The 20,865-nt window shown below is 36.7% G+C and overlaps 1 protein-coding gene across 2 annotated transcripts in view; it reads right to left on the reverse strand.

Annotated features, from left to right (window-relative positions):
* Positions 1–20,865, reverse strand: part of PDZD8 (PDZ domain containing 8) — a 93,421-nt gene that overhangs the window by 20,033 nt on the left and 52,523 nt on the right. For both annotated transcript variants that reach the window (XM_019035322.3, XM_004050163.5), the window contains one exon: positions 16,740–16,842. In XM_019035322.3, coding sequence (XP_018890867.3) covers positions 16,740–16,842 — 103 coding nt within the window. The remainder of the gene's footprint in view (positions 1–16,739; positions 16,843–20,865) is intronic.

The raw sequence follows: 20,865 nt of genomic DNA on the forward strand, positions 1-20,865 counted from the left end.
ATCACACCATCTTTTTCAAAGTAAGTATAACTCTTTGAAACAGACATATGGCAAATGTCTTGTTTTTATCACTTGGCATAAAAATTACTATCAACTCCCACAGAACTTTTCAAAAGACCTGTCACTATATTTAAACAATTCATAAAGATATAAAATCAGAAAAGTTCTTAAACTCATAAGCCAGATAAATGGAAAAGAATCTCTCAACTAAGGAGAAATGCTGTATCTCAATTATGACAAAAATTATATATACAGTTGTGCCTTGGTATCTGATATGGTTTGGCTGTGTCCCCACCCAAATCTCAACTTGAATTGTATCTCCCAGAATTCACATATGTTGTGGGAGGGACCCGGGGGGGCATAATTGAATCAAGAAGGCCAGTCTTTCCTGTGCTATTCTCGTGATAGTGAATTAAGTCTCATGAGATCTGATGGGTTTATCAGGGGTTTCCGCTTTTGCTTCTTCCTCATTTTTCTCTTGCTGCCTCCATGTAAGAAGTGCCTTTTGCCTCCTGGCATGATTCTGAGGCCTCCCCAGCCATGTGGAACTGTAAGTCCCATTAAACCTCTTTCTTTTATAAAATGCCCAGTCTCAGGTATGCCTTTATCAAAAGCATGAAAATGGACTAATACAGTAAATTGGCACCAGTAGAGTGGGGCGTTGCTGAAAAGATGCCTGAAAATGTGGAAGCGACTTTGGAACTGGGTAACAGGCAGAGAGGTTGGAACAGTTTGGAAGGCTCAGAAGAAAAGAAAATGTGGGAAAGTTTGGAACTTCCTAGAAACTTGTCGAATGGCTTTGCCCAAAATGCTGACAGCGACATGGACAATAAGGTCCAGGCTGAGGTGGTCTCAGATGGAGATGAGGAACTTGTTGGGAACTGGAGTAAAGGTGACTCTTGTTATATTTTAGCAAAGAGACTGGCGGCATTTTACCCCTGCCCTAGAGATTTGTGGAATTTTGAACTTGAGAAAGATGATTTAGGGTAACTGGCAGAAGAAATTTCTAAGAAGAAAAGCATTCAACAGGTGACTTGGGTGCTGTTACAGACATTTGGTTTTATAAGGGAAACAGAGCATAAAAGTTTGGAAAATTTGGAGCCTGACTATGCGATAGAAAAGAAAAATCCATTTTGTGGGGAGAAATTCAAGCCGGCTGCAGAAATTTGCATAAATAGCAAGGAGCCTAATGTTAAATCCCAAGACCATGGGGAAAATGTCTCCAAGCCATATAGAGACCTTCAAGGCAGCCCCTCCCATCACAGGCCCAGAGGTCCAGGAGGAAAAAGTGGTTTCATGGGCTGGGCCCAGGGTCCCTGTGCTGTGTTCAGCCTAGGGACTTAGTGCCCTGTTGTCCTAGCCACTCCAGCTGTGGCTGAAAGAGGCCAATGTATAGCTTGGGCTGTGGCTTTAGAGGGTGGAAGCCCCCAAGCCTTATTCAGCCTGTGGGTGCACAGAAGAACTGAGGTTTGGGAACCCCCGCCTAGATTTCAGAAGATGTATGGAAATGCCTGGATGCCCAGGCAAAAGTTTACTGCAGGCTTGGGGCCCTCATGGAGAACCTCTGCTAGGGCAGTGTCAAAGGGAAATGTGGGGTCAGAGACCCCCACACAGAGTCTCTACCAGGGCACTGCCTAGTGGAGCTGTGAGAAGAGGGCCACCATCCTCCAGACCCCAGAATGGAAGATCCACCAACAGCTTGTACCATAAGCCTGGAAAAGCCTCAGACACTCAATGCCAGCCCATGAAAACAGCTGTGAGGGAGATTGTACCCTGTAAAGCCACAGAGGTGGAGCTGTCTAAGACCATGGGAACCCACTTCTTGCATCAGCGTGACCTGGATGTGAGACCTGGAGTCAAAGGAGATCATTTTGGAGCTTTAAAATTTGACTGCCCTTCTGGATTTCGGACTTGCATGGGCCCTGTAACCCTTTGTTTTGGCCAATTTCTCTTATTTGGAATGGCTGTATTTACCCAATACCTGTACCCCCATTGTATCTAGGAAGTAACTAGCTTGCTTTTGATTTTACAGGCTCATAGGCAGAAGGGACTTGCCTTGTCTCAGATGAGACTTTGGACTGTGTGCTTTTGGGTTAATGCTGAAATGAGTTAAGACTTTTTGGGGACTACTGGGAAGGCATGACTGGTTTTGAAATGTGAAGACATGAGATTTGGAGGGGCCAGGGGGGAATGATACGGTTTGGCTGTGCCTCCACCCAATTCTCATCTTGAATTGTATCTCCAAGAATTCCCATGTGTTATGGGAGGGACCCAAGGGGAGGTAATTGAATCATGGGGGCCGGTCTTTCCCATGCTATTCTCATGATAGCAAATAGTCTCAAGAGATCTGATGGGTTTATCAGGGGGTTTCTGCTTTTGCTTCTTCCTCATTTTTCTCTTGCTGCTGCCATGTAAGAAGCGCCTTTTGCCTTGAGATGATTCTGAGGCCTCCCCAGCCATGTGGAATTGTAAGTCCAAATAAGCCTCTTTTTGTTCCCAGTTTCAGGTATGTCTTTATCAGCAGTGTGAAAACAGACTAATACAGTATCTGTAGAAAACTGATTCTAGGACCCCCACGGACACTGGGTCTGCTGATGCTCAAATCTTATAGTCAGCCCTGTGGAACTTATAGATACAAAAAGTCATCCATGTCTGTGGGTTCTATATCTGACAAATACTGTATTTTTCATCAGCTGTTGATAGAATACAAAGATGCAGAACCCTCAGATATATGGCAGCAACTGTATAATAAAAAAATATTCTTGGCTGGGCGTGGTGGCTGATGCCTGTAATCCCAGCACTTTGGGAGGCTGAGGTGGGCAGATCACCTGAGGTCAGAAGTTCGAAACCAGCCTGTCCAACATGATAAAACCCCATCTCTACTAAAAATACAAAAATTAGCCAGCATGGTGGTGCGTGCCAGTAATCCCACCTACTTGGGAGGCTGAGGCACGAGAATTGCTTGAACCCGGGAGGCAAGAGGTTGCAGTGAGCAGAGATTGCACCACTGCACTCCAGCCTGGGCAACAGAGCAAGACTCTGTCTCAAAAACAAACAAACAAACAAAATACACACACACACATATACACACACACAAACACACACACACACACACACACACACACATATATATGGAGAGAGAGAGAGATATTCTTATAGGGGTGCATTTGAATAGTACAAGGAATGAATCCTAAATTATCTCACATCTTGAGGATCCCAAATCTGGAAATCTGAAATCTGAAATGCTCCAATGAGCATTTCCTTTAAGTGTCATGTCGGTGATACGAAGTTTCAGATTTCAGAGCATTTCAGATTTTTGGATTTGGAATGCTCAACTTGTGTAACGCCTAAATTTTCAGAAATTAACATTTAATGGATAGCTAAGAAGCTGCTGAAGTCAGCCTCTCCTAAGAACTAGGGCAGATTTAAAATTAGTTTTTGAAGAAAATCTTCAATGTCATCTAGCATGGCTTTGTTCTAAGAGTTGGGTTTGAGTTTTGGCTCTAACATTTACTAGTTTTGTCACCTTAGACAAGTGATTTAGCCCCTGTGAGTCTTAACCATAAAACGGTGACATCTGATATCTACCACACTGGGTTGTTGTCAACATTAAATGAAACTATTAGCATAAACATCTGGCGCAATCTAGGTACAGGTACTTCTGTTATCTCCCCTCAAGAAGATTTCTTTCTGGATGAAAATACAAGTGACCCCCCTCAATCTTCAAAATAGAATGCCAGCTTGGCCATTTGATAACTTGGTTTCTAAAGCAACTGGATGGTAAATCGGGAATGTATCCATTGGTCACCTCATCTAAGAGACAACAAAGATCTAGAAGTATAATATCAAAAAGTAAACTCTATTATACAAATATAACCAATTTAAGAGATCTAAGGAATAAAAATGATCCTCTGCTCAGGTTCAAAAGGCTGTTAGGAAAATAATTACATCCTAATGATTACCTTGCAATATACTTAAGGTTTCTTCTTTTCTCTCTCTTTTACAATGATTGATGTTGGAAATAAATTTAAATTTTATACTACCATTCCAGTAAAATAAAAAGTTCAGTAAAATATGCAAAGGCCGAGGTTGTCAGGTGAACAACAGAGTAGAACACTGTTGCCCTTTTTAATTCCTTTGTTAAATAGAAACAGTTCTTATTCTGAATCACCAGGTCAGGCCTCAACTTCATATAGTATCACTCTACTTCTGCAGATGACTTACATCTTACTAAGGAAGTATGAGAGCCTTAGGTACACATAGGTTTTGTTTTTTTTTTTTATAAATAAGGTTTTTTTTAAAAAATTACTTTTTTATCTTGAAATAATTTCAACCTTACAGAAAGGCTCCAAAACTAGTAAAGAATTCCCATTTATCCTAAACCCAGATTTTCCAATTATTAACATTTTGCCACATTTGTTTCACTCTGCATATTATTTTTCTGAACTATTTGAAAATAAGTTATACATATGATGTCATTAACTTCTAAATACTTAAGCATGTATTACCTAACAAGGACATTCTCTCACATAACCACAGTACAGTTGCCAGAGTTAGAAAGCTAACATTGGGATAATACTATCATCTAATCTACAGACCTTATTCCAGCTGAAATATAATTTGAAATATGAATCAACAGCCTTTTATTTTTGCATAATCTTTGACCAAGGGATTACTTACATCAGTAGTAAACTACTGCCTGTTGGCTACTTATGCTTTAAGAACACACAAGCATATTCGTATGTGAGCAATGGGTGTATGTGTATGTTTATAAAGTTTTTCCTAAAAAGTTAACAGTGATCTCTCTGTGTAGTGGAATTATGGTTGACTTTTGCAGTCTTCTTTATAGGTTTCTAATTTTTTTTAAATGGGGGAAAATTGCCCATACCAATTTCTAAACATATATAACTTATCTTACACAGGTTGATTTTGTTAAAATATGCAAGTTTCTGCAAACAAATGAGTGTATCATCACAAAAATTAAAAATCTGCTTCATGATACTTCCTTTTGCTTAATGGCCTCCTACTTAAACTTCTGACAACACTCTCAGTATTGATCAACTTACAAAAGATAATTCACAATCATTCATTTAGGAAAAAAGTCATCTGTCCATACTCTAAGAAGTATTAGATAACCTTTAAAAAATATAATGAATTATCCAGAAGTAGTCTTATTTACAGTAGTTAATAAAACATCCTTATCTCTTCCAGCATAGGGCATATTGTTTATACATAAACAATTTTCAAATATAACCACCTATTTCTCTAGTACAATCCAATATCAATGTAAACCAACATGCTTACAAATGGGAAACACAGCTGTTCCCAAATCGACTTTAAACTCTACTCAGGTTCAATATTTAAGTTAAGAAATACACAATAACTAATGAAAATACTACAAAGATGGGTTTAATAAGACATATGAATTACGTGTTGCTGTTTCTACCCCTTTCCACTTACCTGTTTGAAGGCAAAAACAAAAATTTTAACTAGTCTTACTTTTAGCTTATTCATTTTAAAGTACCTTCAATTAGTATATTATAGAACTTCACATTTATAGCAAAATGCAAATGGGTGAAACTAGAGATGTCAAATAGTGAAGTATCATGAACTACTTCCTAAATGTTTTAAAACCTTCTGTTATTAATTACAACTATCTGGAAGCACTAACATCCATGCTATGATATTAATATTCTTTATTCCTAAAAAGTTCTTTATTTCTTATCTTAAATATTCCTGATGAAATATAAATGCTTGTCCATATTTTATCCTCAGTTGACATGGGCAGCAGCTATTGATCTCCATCCTCCTTATAACAGCTCTTAATAAGCTTGCTGATATTCTCAAGTCATTATTTGAGAACACAATCTTAAACAACAACAACAATACCACTATCTCATGATTGAGGAGGATACTCTCCCTGACCTCCTCACATTGTTACAGGAAGGATTTAAAAGGGTCTTATAAACTTGTACAAGAAAAAATAAATAAATAAAATAAAAGGGAGTGAGTGTAGGGGATTTATAAGGACACACAAAGTATATGCACTAAAACCATAGGAACAAAAGAGGTCAATCAGGTTAAGTTAAATAATAATAGATATTATGTGCCAGGTATTATGCTAAGGGTTTTACATACATTTAACCCTTATATCCCGTAAGGCAGTTACTATTACCTCTACTGTAGAGATTATGAAATACCTTGCTCATAGTCATAGAGCGAGAGTGGAAAAAGCTAGATCTGAACCCAGGCCTATAGGACACCATTTGTGGAAATGATATAGTACTAGTTAAGAACATCAGCTGTGGAGTCATACTGCCTGGGTTTGCAGACTATTTTTACTGCCAGCTAGCTGGGTGATTTGGATAAATTACTTCTGTCTTTACATCTCAATTTCCTCATATATAAAACAGAGATAATAATAGTGCCTATTATTATGGTATTGTTAAATGACGATTAAATGGTTAATGCATGTAAAATCTTAAAACTATGACTGGCACAGAAAAATTGCAGAAACTTGTAATTGCTGACTACCACTGGACTGAATATATGTGGACAGGGAGTTGAATGCTACTGCCAGATCTCCCATAACATCTCTCTAATACTTTCCTAAAGTGTGTGTTTATGTCCTAGTTCTGCATCCGTGTATGGCTCAGAAAATCAGCTATTTGGCTAAGTGGATTTGTATAGGAAGGTGCTACTGTGCCTTGAAAAGGATGTTTTAACTAGTGAGAATGTATGGACTGTGTGAATCAGTTTTAGTTGAATCTCAGTAAACTGCAGGATTCTGAGAAACAGAACCTAAAAATAATGTTTAAGTTTTATGACTGTTACCTCCTTTAACTTGCTCTTTAAAAAATTTAGATTCTTACTACAATACTGTGAAACTACTTTGCTTTTCTTTACCCTATATGAAAAAAAGAGAGCTTAAAAACATAGCATAAACCTCAAAGCATTCAACTTATTAGTTAAGATACTAAAAGTTGAAATAACAGCAGTAAAAATTAAAAAAAAAAACATAGTAGATCAAAGCACCACATGAAAAACATTCCATCTCTAGCCTGGCTTTTGATAGTCACTATACCTCAAACAGCTTGTACAGAATGAGATCCTCTTTCTCCTTTTCCTTCTCCCTCCTCATAGCTCATCTTTCTGGCTTCCTTGCTCACTCCAAAACCCCCTCCATTCCCAGTGGTATCCAAGCCACACAGACTCTATTTTCCATTTCCATTGCCACCTTTCTAGTTCAGACTTTCATTACCCCTCACCTCTGCTTTTTCAGGTCTTTACCCTATCAAATCATCCTTGATTTTATCCATTGCTGCCAGGTTCAATAAACATTATTGACTAACTACTATGTGCTAAATACTGTGCTGGACATTTTAATATATTTAATCTCAATTAACCCTCATACAACCGTAAGAAGCATCAGTCCCATTTTATAGAATAAAGTACTTGTGTGGATGAAACGGGTTTGGGGACTCTTGACTAAGGTCATGCTGGAAAAAGTGGCCTAGCTGAGACTCAAATCCAGCTCTAAATCTGCCTGAAGAAAGATTCTGATGTCACTTTCACTCTAAAAGCCTCCAGAGGTCCAACAGTCTTGGAGAGTAACAGGCAAACTTCTTAGTGTGGTATTTAAAGTCCTCTATAAGGTGGTCCAACCTTTTTATTCTTGTTTTGCATAACTTCCTATGCTATCATATTCTTTAGCCAACTTGAACAACTCACTCTATCTCAAAGATACTCAAATATCTCACTCTTAACTGGGGATTTTGTTATGTCCTCATCTTGAACTGGCCTCTCTGCCATCTCAAAATCCTATACATACTATGAGGTTTGGTTCAAATGTCACCGCCTTAATATATTCTTTTCTTGTTTTCCCTAAAGAATGTTACTTCTCCCTCATTGGAACCTCACAGTACTACTGATACTCACAGTACTGTTGCTCTGATTTCCCTACTACTAATTTTCCTTGAAGGGAGAGATGATACAATGCCTTACACCTCATATTCAGTTTCCTGTTCTCATACTCATAGTGCCTCCCACTGATTTGATCTGGAGAGTTTATGTTTGTATATTTTAACATAACTTCCTATTCTTTCCCCAGCATCTTAGAATCATAGTAAACATACTTAGAATACCTAAGACAGAGAACTACATCCCTCATTTTTAATCAAGATGAACTTTAAGAGAAGAAATGTTCCATAGGATTTACTATTAAAGCTCAAAGGCATTTAGTTTAAAGAAGCCAAACTACAGAATGTTATATATGGTTAAAATTTCATTGAGTCCCTACTGTATTCACAAGTATTATCAAATTGAACTAAACCTGGGTTTTCATAAAAACTGACATTTTCAAAAACGCTTTATTTGCTTTAATCTTTCTCTTCCTTTTGATAAGATTAAGACTGTAAATGGCAAATGGTTAAATAGGAGCACCAAAATGCTATCTGCAAGACATCTGGCCTTAAAAAAACACACCAAAATGCCAACTCTGAGGCATCTGGCCTAACGTATTTGTAAGTTTGTCTGTCTCAAATATTCTTACTTGAAATCACAGTTCTTTAGGAAGCTCTTTTATACTCTTTGTATGTACATTCAACAATACATGACAGAGGTGGGCTTGTAGGTGCATTCAATTTCATTCAGCAAGACTTCTAAAACTCTCCAAAACTGAAAGGGAAGTAAGGCAAGTAAAATTTTAGATTATACCTAGTCATTTTATTTAGGTTACATTAAACTAATACATAGAGTAAGAAATGTTTTTGATGTGTTCAGTAATGCCAGAAATAAAATACTATTATGCACCACATCTGTAAACTAAAATCCTCACTCTAAAAATCAGGCTTTTCACAAAATTAATATTGAGCAGTATATCTCTCATTTTGTGGACTTCCTTACCCTAAACATTTTTATTTGGTTAAAACATACATCAGGAATAGCCTTGAAGATGGAAAGGAAACAGAAGTGTGACTAAAAGTCACGCTAAAACTTTGAAGGTCTGGAAGAAGAAGGGTTGAGGTTGAATGAAGGCTCATGGTCAGACAGCCAGCCTTAGTCATACCGAAAACATTTACTGAATACCCACTGAATGCCACGTGCTATGAGCAAAACAATCATGATACCTGCTGATACGGAAGATATTGCTGGAGACAATATTGATCACATTATCATAGAAACATAAATGCGAAATCCCAACTGTGATAAGCATTACCAAGGAGTTTCATGATAGTTAGGAAAGGTTTCCAGAGGAAATTATGATTACTGTTTTATTAATAGGCTCTAAGAAAACAGAAAACTAAGTATTTAATATGGAAGCCCTTTAAAACAGAGGATGGCTACTTGGTGACAGAAGAACTGAGTACCAAACAGGAGACAGTGAGGAAACTCAGATATGAGTAACAGTTCTAAGAAGTTACTATCGACCTTTGGCTGGAAGGAAGGGCAGGGGGAGGAAGAGGTGGTATTAGTAGAGGCCAGAGGCTACAGTATCAAGCAGAAGCTGGAAATATGGTGGGCCTGTCCTGTCAGAAGCATGGTGCCACGAAGGAGAAAGAATGGCTGTCAGACACATTGTCCAATGCAGAGGGGGGAAGAGGAAGAAAACCCTGGCTTTCCCAGTTCACTCCTATTTCCCATCAGTGCTTTACATTGGTCAAACCTAGCTGAAATACAGCCTGCAAAGGTCAGCCCTCTCATGGCATACAGCAGGGAAGGGCCCAAGAATGTATCCGAAGGCAAACAAGCTAAGATCTAACACAAGCAGAGATTGGATGAATGGGTTAACCAAGGTTTGTATGGGAAGAAATGAGTTGGGGGTAGAGTGCACATGTACCATGGCTGTGTAGAGGACAGAGAGTATGGCAAGTATGGAGGAGTGAAAGCATGGCTAAACTGGAGAATGGCAGGGGAGAAAGGAGGGCTGAGAAATAAATAGGGACTAGGCCTGCAAGGGCTGGAATTTGTCATCCTACAATACGCAATCAGAAACCACTGAGGCAGGCAACTGATAAAATCAGATTTTTATCTCAAAAGTTCATTGATCCTCCCCTTTCCTCCCAAGACATTCACTAAACAACTGCAACAAGCCAGAAACTCTACTAGGTGCAGGATACATAGCATAAAAAAAATATAGCATGTTTGTGTCTCTGTGAAGTCTACCAGCAAGTGTCTAGCATGCTGGATTATCGAAGACCTTTTAAGTATTCTTTTAGCGTGAATCATCTGATTATCATCAGGAACATGAGATTTATCTTCATTGCTCTACAGATTTAGTTCCAGTAAGGTTGCTGATTATCCTTATTGTTTACTTTTTGTATTTATATGCTTCCATTAGTCATTCACCCACCTTTGTCTTTTCAGCTGAAGAACACTAATTTTTTCCCATCCATTTATCTTTATGTGGCTATCTTCATTTCCGTGTTAATTTTAATTATTTGTCCTTGCCCTATCCAGTTGTTTTAAATTCCTTGTATTATAGCAACCATAAATGCACAAATAATTTATTCCCAGAGAATTTCATAGTTTTAAAATAAGGGTATAAAAAGATTTCATTTTGTGACATCTTTCATGAAAAGTCAGATTTCTTGTTTTGGAAGCACAGTGACATACTGACTACTACTTTAAGAATCCTAGATCTCCACTTTGGGAGGCCGAGGCGGGTGGATCACGAGGTCAGGAGATCGAGACCATCCTGGCTAACACGGTGAAACCCCGTCTCTACTAAAAATACTAAAAATTAGCCGGGCGTGGTGGCGGGCGCCTGTAGTCCCAGCTACTCGGGAGGCTGAGGCAGGAGAATGGCGTGAACCCAGGAGGCGGAGCTTGCAGTGAGCCGAGATCGCGCCACTGCACTCCAGCCTGGGCAACACAGCGAGACTCTGTCTCAAAAAAAAAAAAAAAAAAAAAAAAAAAGAATCCTAGATCTCGTATTTCAAAGTGTAGTTTGGATTTATTTCTTACATACTTGTCCTGAGAGTTCTTCCTTCATATTCTACTTCTTAACCTGGCACTTCTGAGCTGAGTGCCATGTGTAAATCTGAAGATTATACTGTACATTCCTTCTTCTAGATCTGTGCTGTCCAATATGGTACCCACTAGTCACATGCTTCTGAGCCCTTGGAATGTAGCTGAAATTCAACCTATGCTGCAACTGTAAAATATATACCAGATTTCAAAGACTTTGTATAAGAAAAGAATGTAAAATATCTCATTGATTTTTATGTTGATTACATGTCAAAATGACCAGGTTTGGGATATATGGGTCAAATAAAACATTACTGAAATTAATTTCTCCTGCTTGTTTTTTAGTGTCCACTAGAAAATCTAAAATTAAGTAAGTGCCACATATTATATTTCTATTAGTGCTGTTTTAAATCATTTATGAAAAATGATCAAAGTCTCCGACTCAATCATTCAGGACACTATACCTGATCATCCTTACCCTGTTTCCCACATCTCTAAGCCAGATCTAATTGTGACAAAATATTCTCCTAGGAATTAGATGTTGGGAAACCTTGGAATGGATCTTCATCAAAAGCTTTCTGAAAGTTGAAAATGCATTTACTGTTTTCATTTCTTCTATATGCTCATTTAGCATCTTTATATCAGATAGGAATGATTTCCCTAAATACTGTTTTTTTCTCCCAACTGATTACTTTTCCTTTACACTAAGTCTTTCCTGTATTCAACTGCCCTAATCGTTACTCTGGAAGTAAACAAAGACTCACTGGGCTCTATAATAAGCCAGACTGTCTCTGAATCAGGCTTAATCTTAGGCAAGTGAACATGGCTGATCGTATTTTGAAGGCCCTTGTATTCAAATCCCATCTCCCCATACTTTCAGATCTCTCCTTAACTCTGTTCTAAAATGATCCCATTATCATCACTACTAATTATTTGAATACCATTCACAGTCCAGTTTTTGTTAGAGGTAGTGGGATTTAATCAAACAAGTAGAGATCTTATAGTCAGAAGACTTTGGCTCTTTGTATATGGGAAGAGTATTTCATAGATTCTAAAGTGCTACATATGTTAGATATTTTGTTTGCATATCTTGTTTCTTACCCTGGCAGTAGTTCTTAGAATATAGGTATCATCTCCTCAAATATCTCTTTAATTGTATGGGCATGTTTAAAAATTGATACGAGCCTGGTATCAATGATTTACCTTTTAGAATCGGATTACACTTTGATGAGAAAACAATAGCTTTCTTTTCTAAAAAGAAGAAAAAATACCACTCAATTCAAACAGAAAGAAAAAGTCCAAAATCTAGGAGGTGAATTCTTCAGGCTTCACAATTTTAAATATGGCTGACCCTATCTAAAGCCCTTCTTATAACGGTTGCCAGTTAATACCATGTAACACTCAGAAAGAACATACTGTTCTGATTAAGAACTCCAATATATCACTTACAGATTCTCCCCAACTGTTAGCTGAATGCTTTTCAGGGATGCATCACTTCTTGCTCTTTAGGTAGATCTGAAGTAGCATGTCATCTCCTAATGCCTTTAACCACAGTTCCCTCTGGTACCTGCATACTGGGCTACAAAAGGTATGAAGTACTTCTACTCTTTTACTTATACTGAACAAATGATTGTTCTCTCTTCTGCCCATCTACTTTAAATAAGGAGACCCAAAAGCTTCTTTTATAATTTCCTCTCCATTTCAAAACAGGAAAAAATTCATATTCATCTTTCCTTTCTGATAGTGACATATTTATATACCAATATTGTTTGGATTTTCAACCTCGTGTCTCTAATTGCAAAGGGAAATACTTGGTCTCTTATGAAAGGCAATTGCTGTCAAGTACCTGAATGCAGAGTGTGGTAGGTTGAAGGAAGATGGAGAGTAGGGTTAGCATCAGAAAATGTACATAAACGCTTGTTTCTAAAAATCAGAACTCCTTACATCCTTTTATTCAGAATGAAAGAATAGGTGGGTGTTCGTACTAGCCCCTACTGCCTTTTCCTCTACCCTAGAATTCCCAGATTCAGAGGTTCCAGAGCCCATTTTCATGGTGCCTTCTCTTCCCCAGTGGCCTCAAACATTCCAAATTGGAAGGATAGAGTTGGAATAGAACAACCTATTTGAAGAATCAAGTGAGTCAGTGTGGATAAATGATGAAGAGAATATACAGAAGGCACAGGTAGACTAGCTAAAATAGGAAGAGAGAGGGAAAGAGAACAAAACTTTTATTAATAATCTATTTGGTGTCTGAGGCCGGGCGCGGTGGCTCACATGAGACCAGGAGTTCGAGACCAGCCTGGCCAACATGGTGAAACCCTGTCTCTACTAAAGATACAACAATTAGCTGGGTGCAGTGGTGCACGCCTGTAGTCCCAGCTACTCAGGAGGCTGAGGCAGGAGAACTGATCCAGGAGGTGGAGGTTGCAGTGAGCTGAGACTGCGCCACTGCACTCCAGTCTGGGCGACAGAGCTAGACTCTCTCAAAAAAAAAAAAAAAACAAAAAAAACAATAATCTATTTTGTGTCTGGAACTAGGGGTAAAGCAACTGGGTGGTCAGTGGCAAGAAAACTCCAATTCTGGGAGGGTAAAACTTAGGATCTCTCTCTTTCAAACAATGTGTGCTACTGTGACATTTATGTGTTCTGTGGCGCTAACCAGGCACATAATGATTCACATGTGCTTTAATATATGTCAGATTAATTTATTGTGAATTTTATTTGTAAGCACTATACATTCCACAGATATTTATAGATAGTTTTTATAGTTTATTACCAAAATATCATGGCCTGAAACTTTTTAAAATCTGAAAACTCCTTAAATTTCTTTCTTGGTGAAAGTTAAGCAAAGTATGATCACCAAACCTGAATACTGCAATGGACCCGAAATAAATCACAAATTGCACTGTCTCTTTCTGGTGTGGTAAAGTAATTTTTAGTATTTACTCTGTCATCTCTTGTAAGATGATCCCCTAATTTTTGTTTAAGCCTAATATCTAATTTACTTATACCTCAGCTATCTTGGCTTATAGGATTCTCATGAGGAATCTTTCTTATTTTCAAAGAACAAACACAACCACAAGGTACCTCATTTATCCTACGAGCTCTTTTATTGTACGAATGAGCTAAGCAGGGCACTGGTCTGAGTGAGTTTGCTCCAAACTTTTCTTGGATTTCTAATAAGGTATTTCTAAAATAGGCTTTATGTAGGGTATTTGCTAAATTATTCTTTGCAATTTCTCCCTTATGTCCCAATTTATAAAAAATTCCCTTAAAAATAAAAAGTCATGGCCAGGTGTGACAGCTAGTCCCTTTAATCCCAGCACTTTGGGAGGCTAAGGTGGGAGGACTGCTTGAGGACAGGAGTTCAAGACCAGCCTGGCTAAGATAGAAAGACCCTGTCTCTACCAAAAAAAATAAAAATTAAAAATAAATAGATGAGTGTAGTGGTGCACACCTGTAGTCCCAGCTACTCGGGAGGTGGAAGCTGAGGTGGGAGGGTAACTTGATCCCAGGAGTTGGAGGCTGCAGTAAGCCATGATTGTGCCACTGCACTCTAGCCTGGGTGACAGAGCGAGACCCTGTCTCTAAAAAAATAAAAAATGAAAAGGTCATCAAATAGATTTGTTTTCTTGTGGACTGGCTACATAAAAGCCATTCATAACTCCGTTTCTCCCTTGCCTTCTACTTCTACAAAGGCAGAAAAATTAAAATGGCTTCTCATACTGTACTTTCTTGCTGCTAAGGAGGCCATAGGACTCACTTCTGGCCAATGAGATATAAGTGGAAATCCCTGGGAGGAACTTCCAGGAAAGTTTTAAAAAGGACATGGCTGACATGTGCTTTTGGCCAGCTTTAGACCACACCCTTTTTCTTGAAAGGTAAAATCCTAAGGATGCATTAGACATCTTACAACCATCAGGGCAAAAACTCCATGCTAAGGAAGATGAAGGAGGAAGCTATGTTCCTAGATTACAGTATTATACTCCTTTAAAAACTCAAGGCACATTAAAAGTATGACAGGAATTAAGTTTCTTTTATTCTGTATATTCATTATAATTAGTGACTAACTTCACTGAACAAATTTCAACATTAAATACTGTTTAAATCTAGAGATTGTATTTATACAAAGATAGCATCCTAAACTCATCAAATAATTTAGCATAATTGTTTTAATGATGTTCTATTTTCTACCCATATTTGTAATGTATTACAAATTATTGAATCCTACTCCCTGATGTTTTGTCTTAAGGAACTAATAATTCTCCTCCCTAGGAATATTAAATTCAGACATTCATAATTTAATGCCTGTAGACACTGTTGCTGACATTTTCAACATCAGATATAATTAATAACCTAGAATTCTTTCCTCAACACTACTTATGACATATACTAAGATCTAAAATAATGACAAGATTAAAGTCTTACCAATTTTTGCTATAAAATATTAGAACTGTCTAATCTCATATCTTTGCAAATATAACAAAGGATATTGAAAATGCCAATAGCAATGGCAAGTTATGACCAATTCAAAGTAAAGGCAAAAATTTAGCTGGACAAAACAATAATGCTTCTTCATGTAGTTATGTATTTCAAAACAAATTCTAATGCTAGTTATTTCAATCTTCTGAGGAATTGCTTCAAATTGTTTGAGATATAACTTAAAGAAGGTTGGGGCAAGAACAGCCACCAAAGAAAGGGGAAACTTTCCATGAAACCTCTATTTTGACCATGTCATTACCACGCCCAAAATGTTCAACAGCTCCCCACTGCTTTCATAAACCCAAACACTGTGGGCCAACCATCCTCTCTTTCCAGTTTTTCTTGTCCCTCCTTCTCCACTCTGATCAAAATCACCCTCTTTCTTCCAAAATAATTTCATACTGCCCAATTTTTACATAAAGATGTTCACAACAGTTAATACATAAATAAATCAGAAACAATTTAAAAGTCAAAGGAATATCCATAAAAATACTACATAGTTGTCCATTAAAGACTTAGCAGGATTTTGACTGTTATCCTGTAGTACTGGGTACATGCTTCTACTAAAATAATTATTCACTATCTGAAATTCAGATTTAACTGGGTGTCCTCTGGTAAGCCTGCTCCAGTGTCATCTCTTTAGAGTCCTATTATCACCAGATCTAAAGAGCCTCCTTTATCATAACTTATAATTCCTCTGTCATATGCCTATTTTCTTCATAGTACCTGTGAATCTTTGGGAATAGCTTTGTTCACTTTTTTTGTTTACCATTTATTACTGTGTTCTATCTTTACCCTATAAAATGTAGATCACCTCCTCCCTCTTCTAATCCCCATACCACAAATCTACCCCATGTTAGTATCACAAGAATAGGGGCTTTTTTTGTCTTGAACAGTTTCTCTTGAATCTAAAACAGTGCCCAGAACAAAGTAAGTGCTCATAAAATATCTGTCCAATGAATGAATAATGAATACTCTGAATTCACATGTATTTGAAGGTATTTAGTTAAAATTAGTTCCTTCTAATTTCATAACTGAAGCAATCTTAAAGTTCTGAAAGGAAAGCTAGTCGGACTAGGTTTCTTGTGCAAGTAATATGAATACTAATTATAGTTTCTTGTGATTTACTTTATCACTGTAGTTGTATTGTAACGAGACAAATATATAAGAACTGTTCATAGCTATTTGCACATGACCAAAAATAACTCTAGGAATACAGAAATAGTAATAAACGCATGCTTATAAAATAGAACTTTATATAGATATAAATCACTGTAAATCCATTTTACCGTCTTAATAGAACTCCTCTGTTTTTCTTCCCAAACACTACTGCTTAACTCAAGTGTGCAATGAACATTTGCCTCTCTGTCATAGGATCCAAAAATGAGTAACCTGCAGAATAAAACAAAACAAGGGAGAGTATCATACCTGTTATATTCATTAAAATTTTTCTTTCTGATTATTATAACAAGAAACAACACATTACTCCATTACTATTATAGCTTTAGTAACAGAAAAAAAAATTAAGTCAAATATTTTATACACCCTCTAGTGGAAACATGAAGTAAAGCTAAAATTTGGTGAGATTCCAGGATATGCTATTTTTCAGCAGCTAAGTCAAACAAATACAAAGTATTATCTACTCATTAGGTAAAGAAATTGACCAAATATGTACATGTAGCAGCAAGAGCTATACATCTTCAAAACAGACTGTTGAATTTAAAAACAAACAAGATGCAGAATAATGCTAGTATACCATCAACTCTGTAAAACACATACACACACAAAAGTGCAATATAATTGCTCATAAACACACACACACACACACACACACACACACACACACACACACACACACACACACTCTTCATCTACTAATGTGACCTCAGGCAAATTATTTAACTTCTCTACGCTAAGCCCAACTCCTCCTCTAGAAACTCTGGGCAAAAATAGTACTTACCTCTGAGAACTGTTGTGGGTAAAAGGCAACGCACACAAGGCATTTAGCATAGTGCCTAGCAAACACTAAGTGCTCAATAAATGGTATTTCTATTATTGTCTTGAAAACAACTGTCAAGGAATATTGGCATCATGTAATTTTACTGTTTAATATTTAGATCTAAAAAAGACATATGAGGTCCAGTCACGAGATTATATAATATAGTTTTTATTGCTGAAGAAAAAGGTTACTCATGGGTCCAACTTCTATATTATCTATCCTCAAAATCAGAATGTAAATCTGCCAAATTGTTTCAGGAGTAAGCTTGAGAACAGCTTTAACACTAACGAACATGTTGACTGTTACTCTATTACTTTACCTCTCTATGAAGATCATGAGGTAGTAGTGAATAATGAAAAGGTGGATAAAACGCATTAGAGAAATTTAAAAAAAACTGTGTCTGCAGGTTAAAGACCTCAAGCAAATCATGTCCATACTCCACAAACTAGACTCACAAACAGAAGCCTGAATAAACTCATGGTGAAAAATCAAACCCAAACAAACAAAAACAAACCCCTAAAATTCTAAGCTCTAAACAATTCTTAAATAATCTTAAAAGGAACTTTAAACTTAGTGCTTAACAACCTATTATCAAAAAGAAGGCAGTCCAAATACATACAGGATTCTTAAACATAAAACACTAAGTTTAGGGAAAAAATGAGAATTTACATTCATTAAAGCTCTGCTGCCACCACCTGTTCAAAGAGTAAACTACCTAAGGGCCTTTACTATCATGCAGACAAAACTGCACCAGCTAGTGTTCCCAAATTCCTGACAGGTATAAATCTTCAGAATTCAGTAATGAAAAAGCAAAATTGTCAGAAATTCTCCCCTGTAATCGTAAGTTATTCCATATTTTTCATAGCACTTTAAAAATGTTTTTAGAAAGAGTAATAAAAAATTTAACAAAAATTAACTCAAAATTTAACAAAAATTAACTCAAAAATTTAACAAAAATTAACTCAAAATTAACAGACCTGAATATAAAAGCTAAAACTATAAAATCCTTAGAAGAAAACATAAAAGTAAATCTTTTTGACCTTGGACTAGGCAATGGTTTCTTAAATACAATAAGTACCAAAAGAAAAATAGATAAATTGGATTCCACCAAAGTTAGGAAAGTTTTAAAGTAAATGAAAAAACAACCCAGAGAATGGGAGAAAATGTTTGCAAAACAAGTATTTGATAAGGGCCTAGTACCCAGAAAACATATGAATTCTTTACAGCTCAACAATAAAAAGACAAATAATGCAATTTTAAAATGGGCAAGGAATCTGAATAGGCACATCTCCAAAGATGCACGAATGGTCAACAAGCACATGAAAAGATGCTCAACATCATTAGCCATTGAAGAAGGGCAAATCAAAATGACTTTATACCCACTAGATTGGCTATAATAAAAGAGACAATAACAAGTATTGCTGAGGATATGGAGAAATTAGAATGCTCATACATCGCTGATGGGAATGTAAAATGATATAGTCACTTTGGAAAACAATTTGACAGTTACCTAAAAAGTTAACATAGAGTTAACACATAGCTCAGTAATTTCACTCCTAGGTGTGTAAGCAAGAGAAATGAAAGCATACATTCATACAACATGCATGCAAATGTTCACAGCAGCATTATTCATACCTAATAGCCAAAAAGTGGAAACAAGCCAAATATCCATCAAATGATGAGTGGGATAAATAAAATGTGTCATATCCATATAATGAAATATTATTCGGCAATAAATGAAGTATTAATACATGCTACATACACTATGAATGAACCTTGAAAAAATTCTAAGTGAAATAAGCCAGCCACAAAAGACTACATATTGTATGATTCCATTCATATAAAATATCTTGAATAGGCAAATTTATACAGATAGAAAGTTATTTAGGGTTACAGGAGGAGTACTAGAGGAAAATGGGCATTACTGATAATGGATATGGAGTTTCTTTGAGGGGGATGAAAATATTCTAAAATTAAACTCTGACGGTGGTTATACAGCCCTGTAAATTTATTAAAAATCAGTTACTTGTATATTTTAAATGGGTGAATTGCATGGTATATTAATTATATCTCAATAAAACAATTGAAAGAAAAAATGAGTAAGCATAACAATAAATAATGAATCATTTTTCTGTGGTAAGGTTACATTTAAAGTTTCAAAGATTTTTTTAAAAAGATGTAATAATAAATGATTGGTTTATTATGGTTATAAGTCAATATATTGTGACAAGATTATAAACCAATAAAATGTAAAACTGCTCTTTATTTGATACAGATATTTGATAACAGAAAACATTAAAAGGGTACCTTAAAACCAAATAAATTCAAAAAAATCATTAATTGTGAAAAATAACCATACATATTAATAACATTCTTAACAATCAAAATTTAAAGCATACAAAGCATTATTTGTCCTATTCAAAGACTTGATCTTTGTTTTGTGACAAATACCACAGAAAAAGTTTTTGTTTTGGATTGTTACTGATTCGTTCAATTGTAATGAGTATTCCCAAAAACATCTCCAGGTTGGGTGCACTAAACAAAAATTATGGGAGGCCATTGTACTGAGCGCCTTCCTGTGCTAGATCCTAATAAGAACAAACCAAATAAGGGGCCCAAACAGACTTATAAATAAATTTGTTGTAGTTTTGTCTTTTGACAGTTCTGGCAGCCATATGAAGGGACATGAAGGAGATTTCTGATGACCTATGACCCAGAGACCTCGAGGAACATGGTAAAGGTGCTGCTGAACCCCGTTTTGGATCCTCTGTCTTCCTCAGGAAGCCCTGAAAATTGTTTTCTTTTGCTTTGCTTTCAAGCTTTGCTTTCTTTTGCCCTGAGTTCCCTATCTCTGTGGTTTGGGGTTAATCTGTGCTGTGAGAAGGCACTTGACTTTTGGATTTGCAGTAGCTGAGGAGTCACTGGCAAGAGCTGCAGTTCTAAAAGTAACTGACAGTGGTTGAACTAAGTGGTTATTACTGCAGGGGGCACGAACTCTAATTTTCAGAATTTGCAGTTATGTTGGTTCTATATTCTTCATTTTTCTTGTACACTCAGATAAGAGAGGCCTCAGGTGTCTGGTTCACAGAGAAATGGGAAAATCATTGGCTAGGCTGATCAGTGGAATGTCAGAGCCAAAGCCATAACCTGACTGGTGGAAACGGGTGAGGCATGTAAGAGCTATTAGAGCAACCCATCACTAAAAAATAAGACTACCATGAGAAGATAAGCCTGGTCAGGGAATGGGTCAGTTAACATAAAGTTGTCCAGCAGCCACAAGAAAATATCCATGCAATGAAGTATACTGTAGAAACATTACAGGACTTAAACTCGTGGCATCTCCCTCTTAGGTTTTTATCTTGGCTCTGGGAGACCCAAGACTCAAGGTAAAAATAGGATCCTTAATTTCTGAAGAG

Source organism: Gorilla gorilla, chromosome 8 (genome assembly GCF_029281585.2).
Source record: "Gorilla gorilla gorilla isolate KB3781 chromosome 8, NHGRI_mGorGor1-v2.1_pri, whole genome shotgun sequence".
NCBI lineage: Eukaryota > Metazoa > Chordata > Mammalia > Primates > Hominidae > Gorilla > Gorilla gorilla.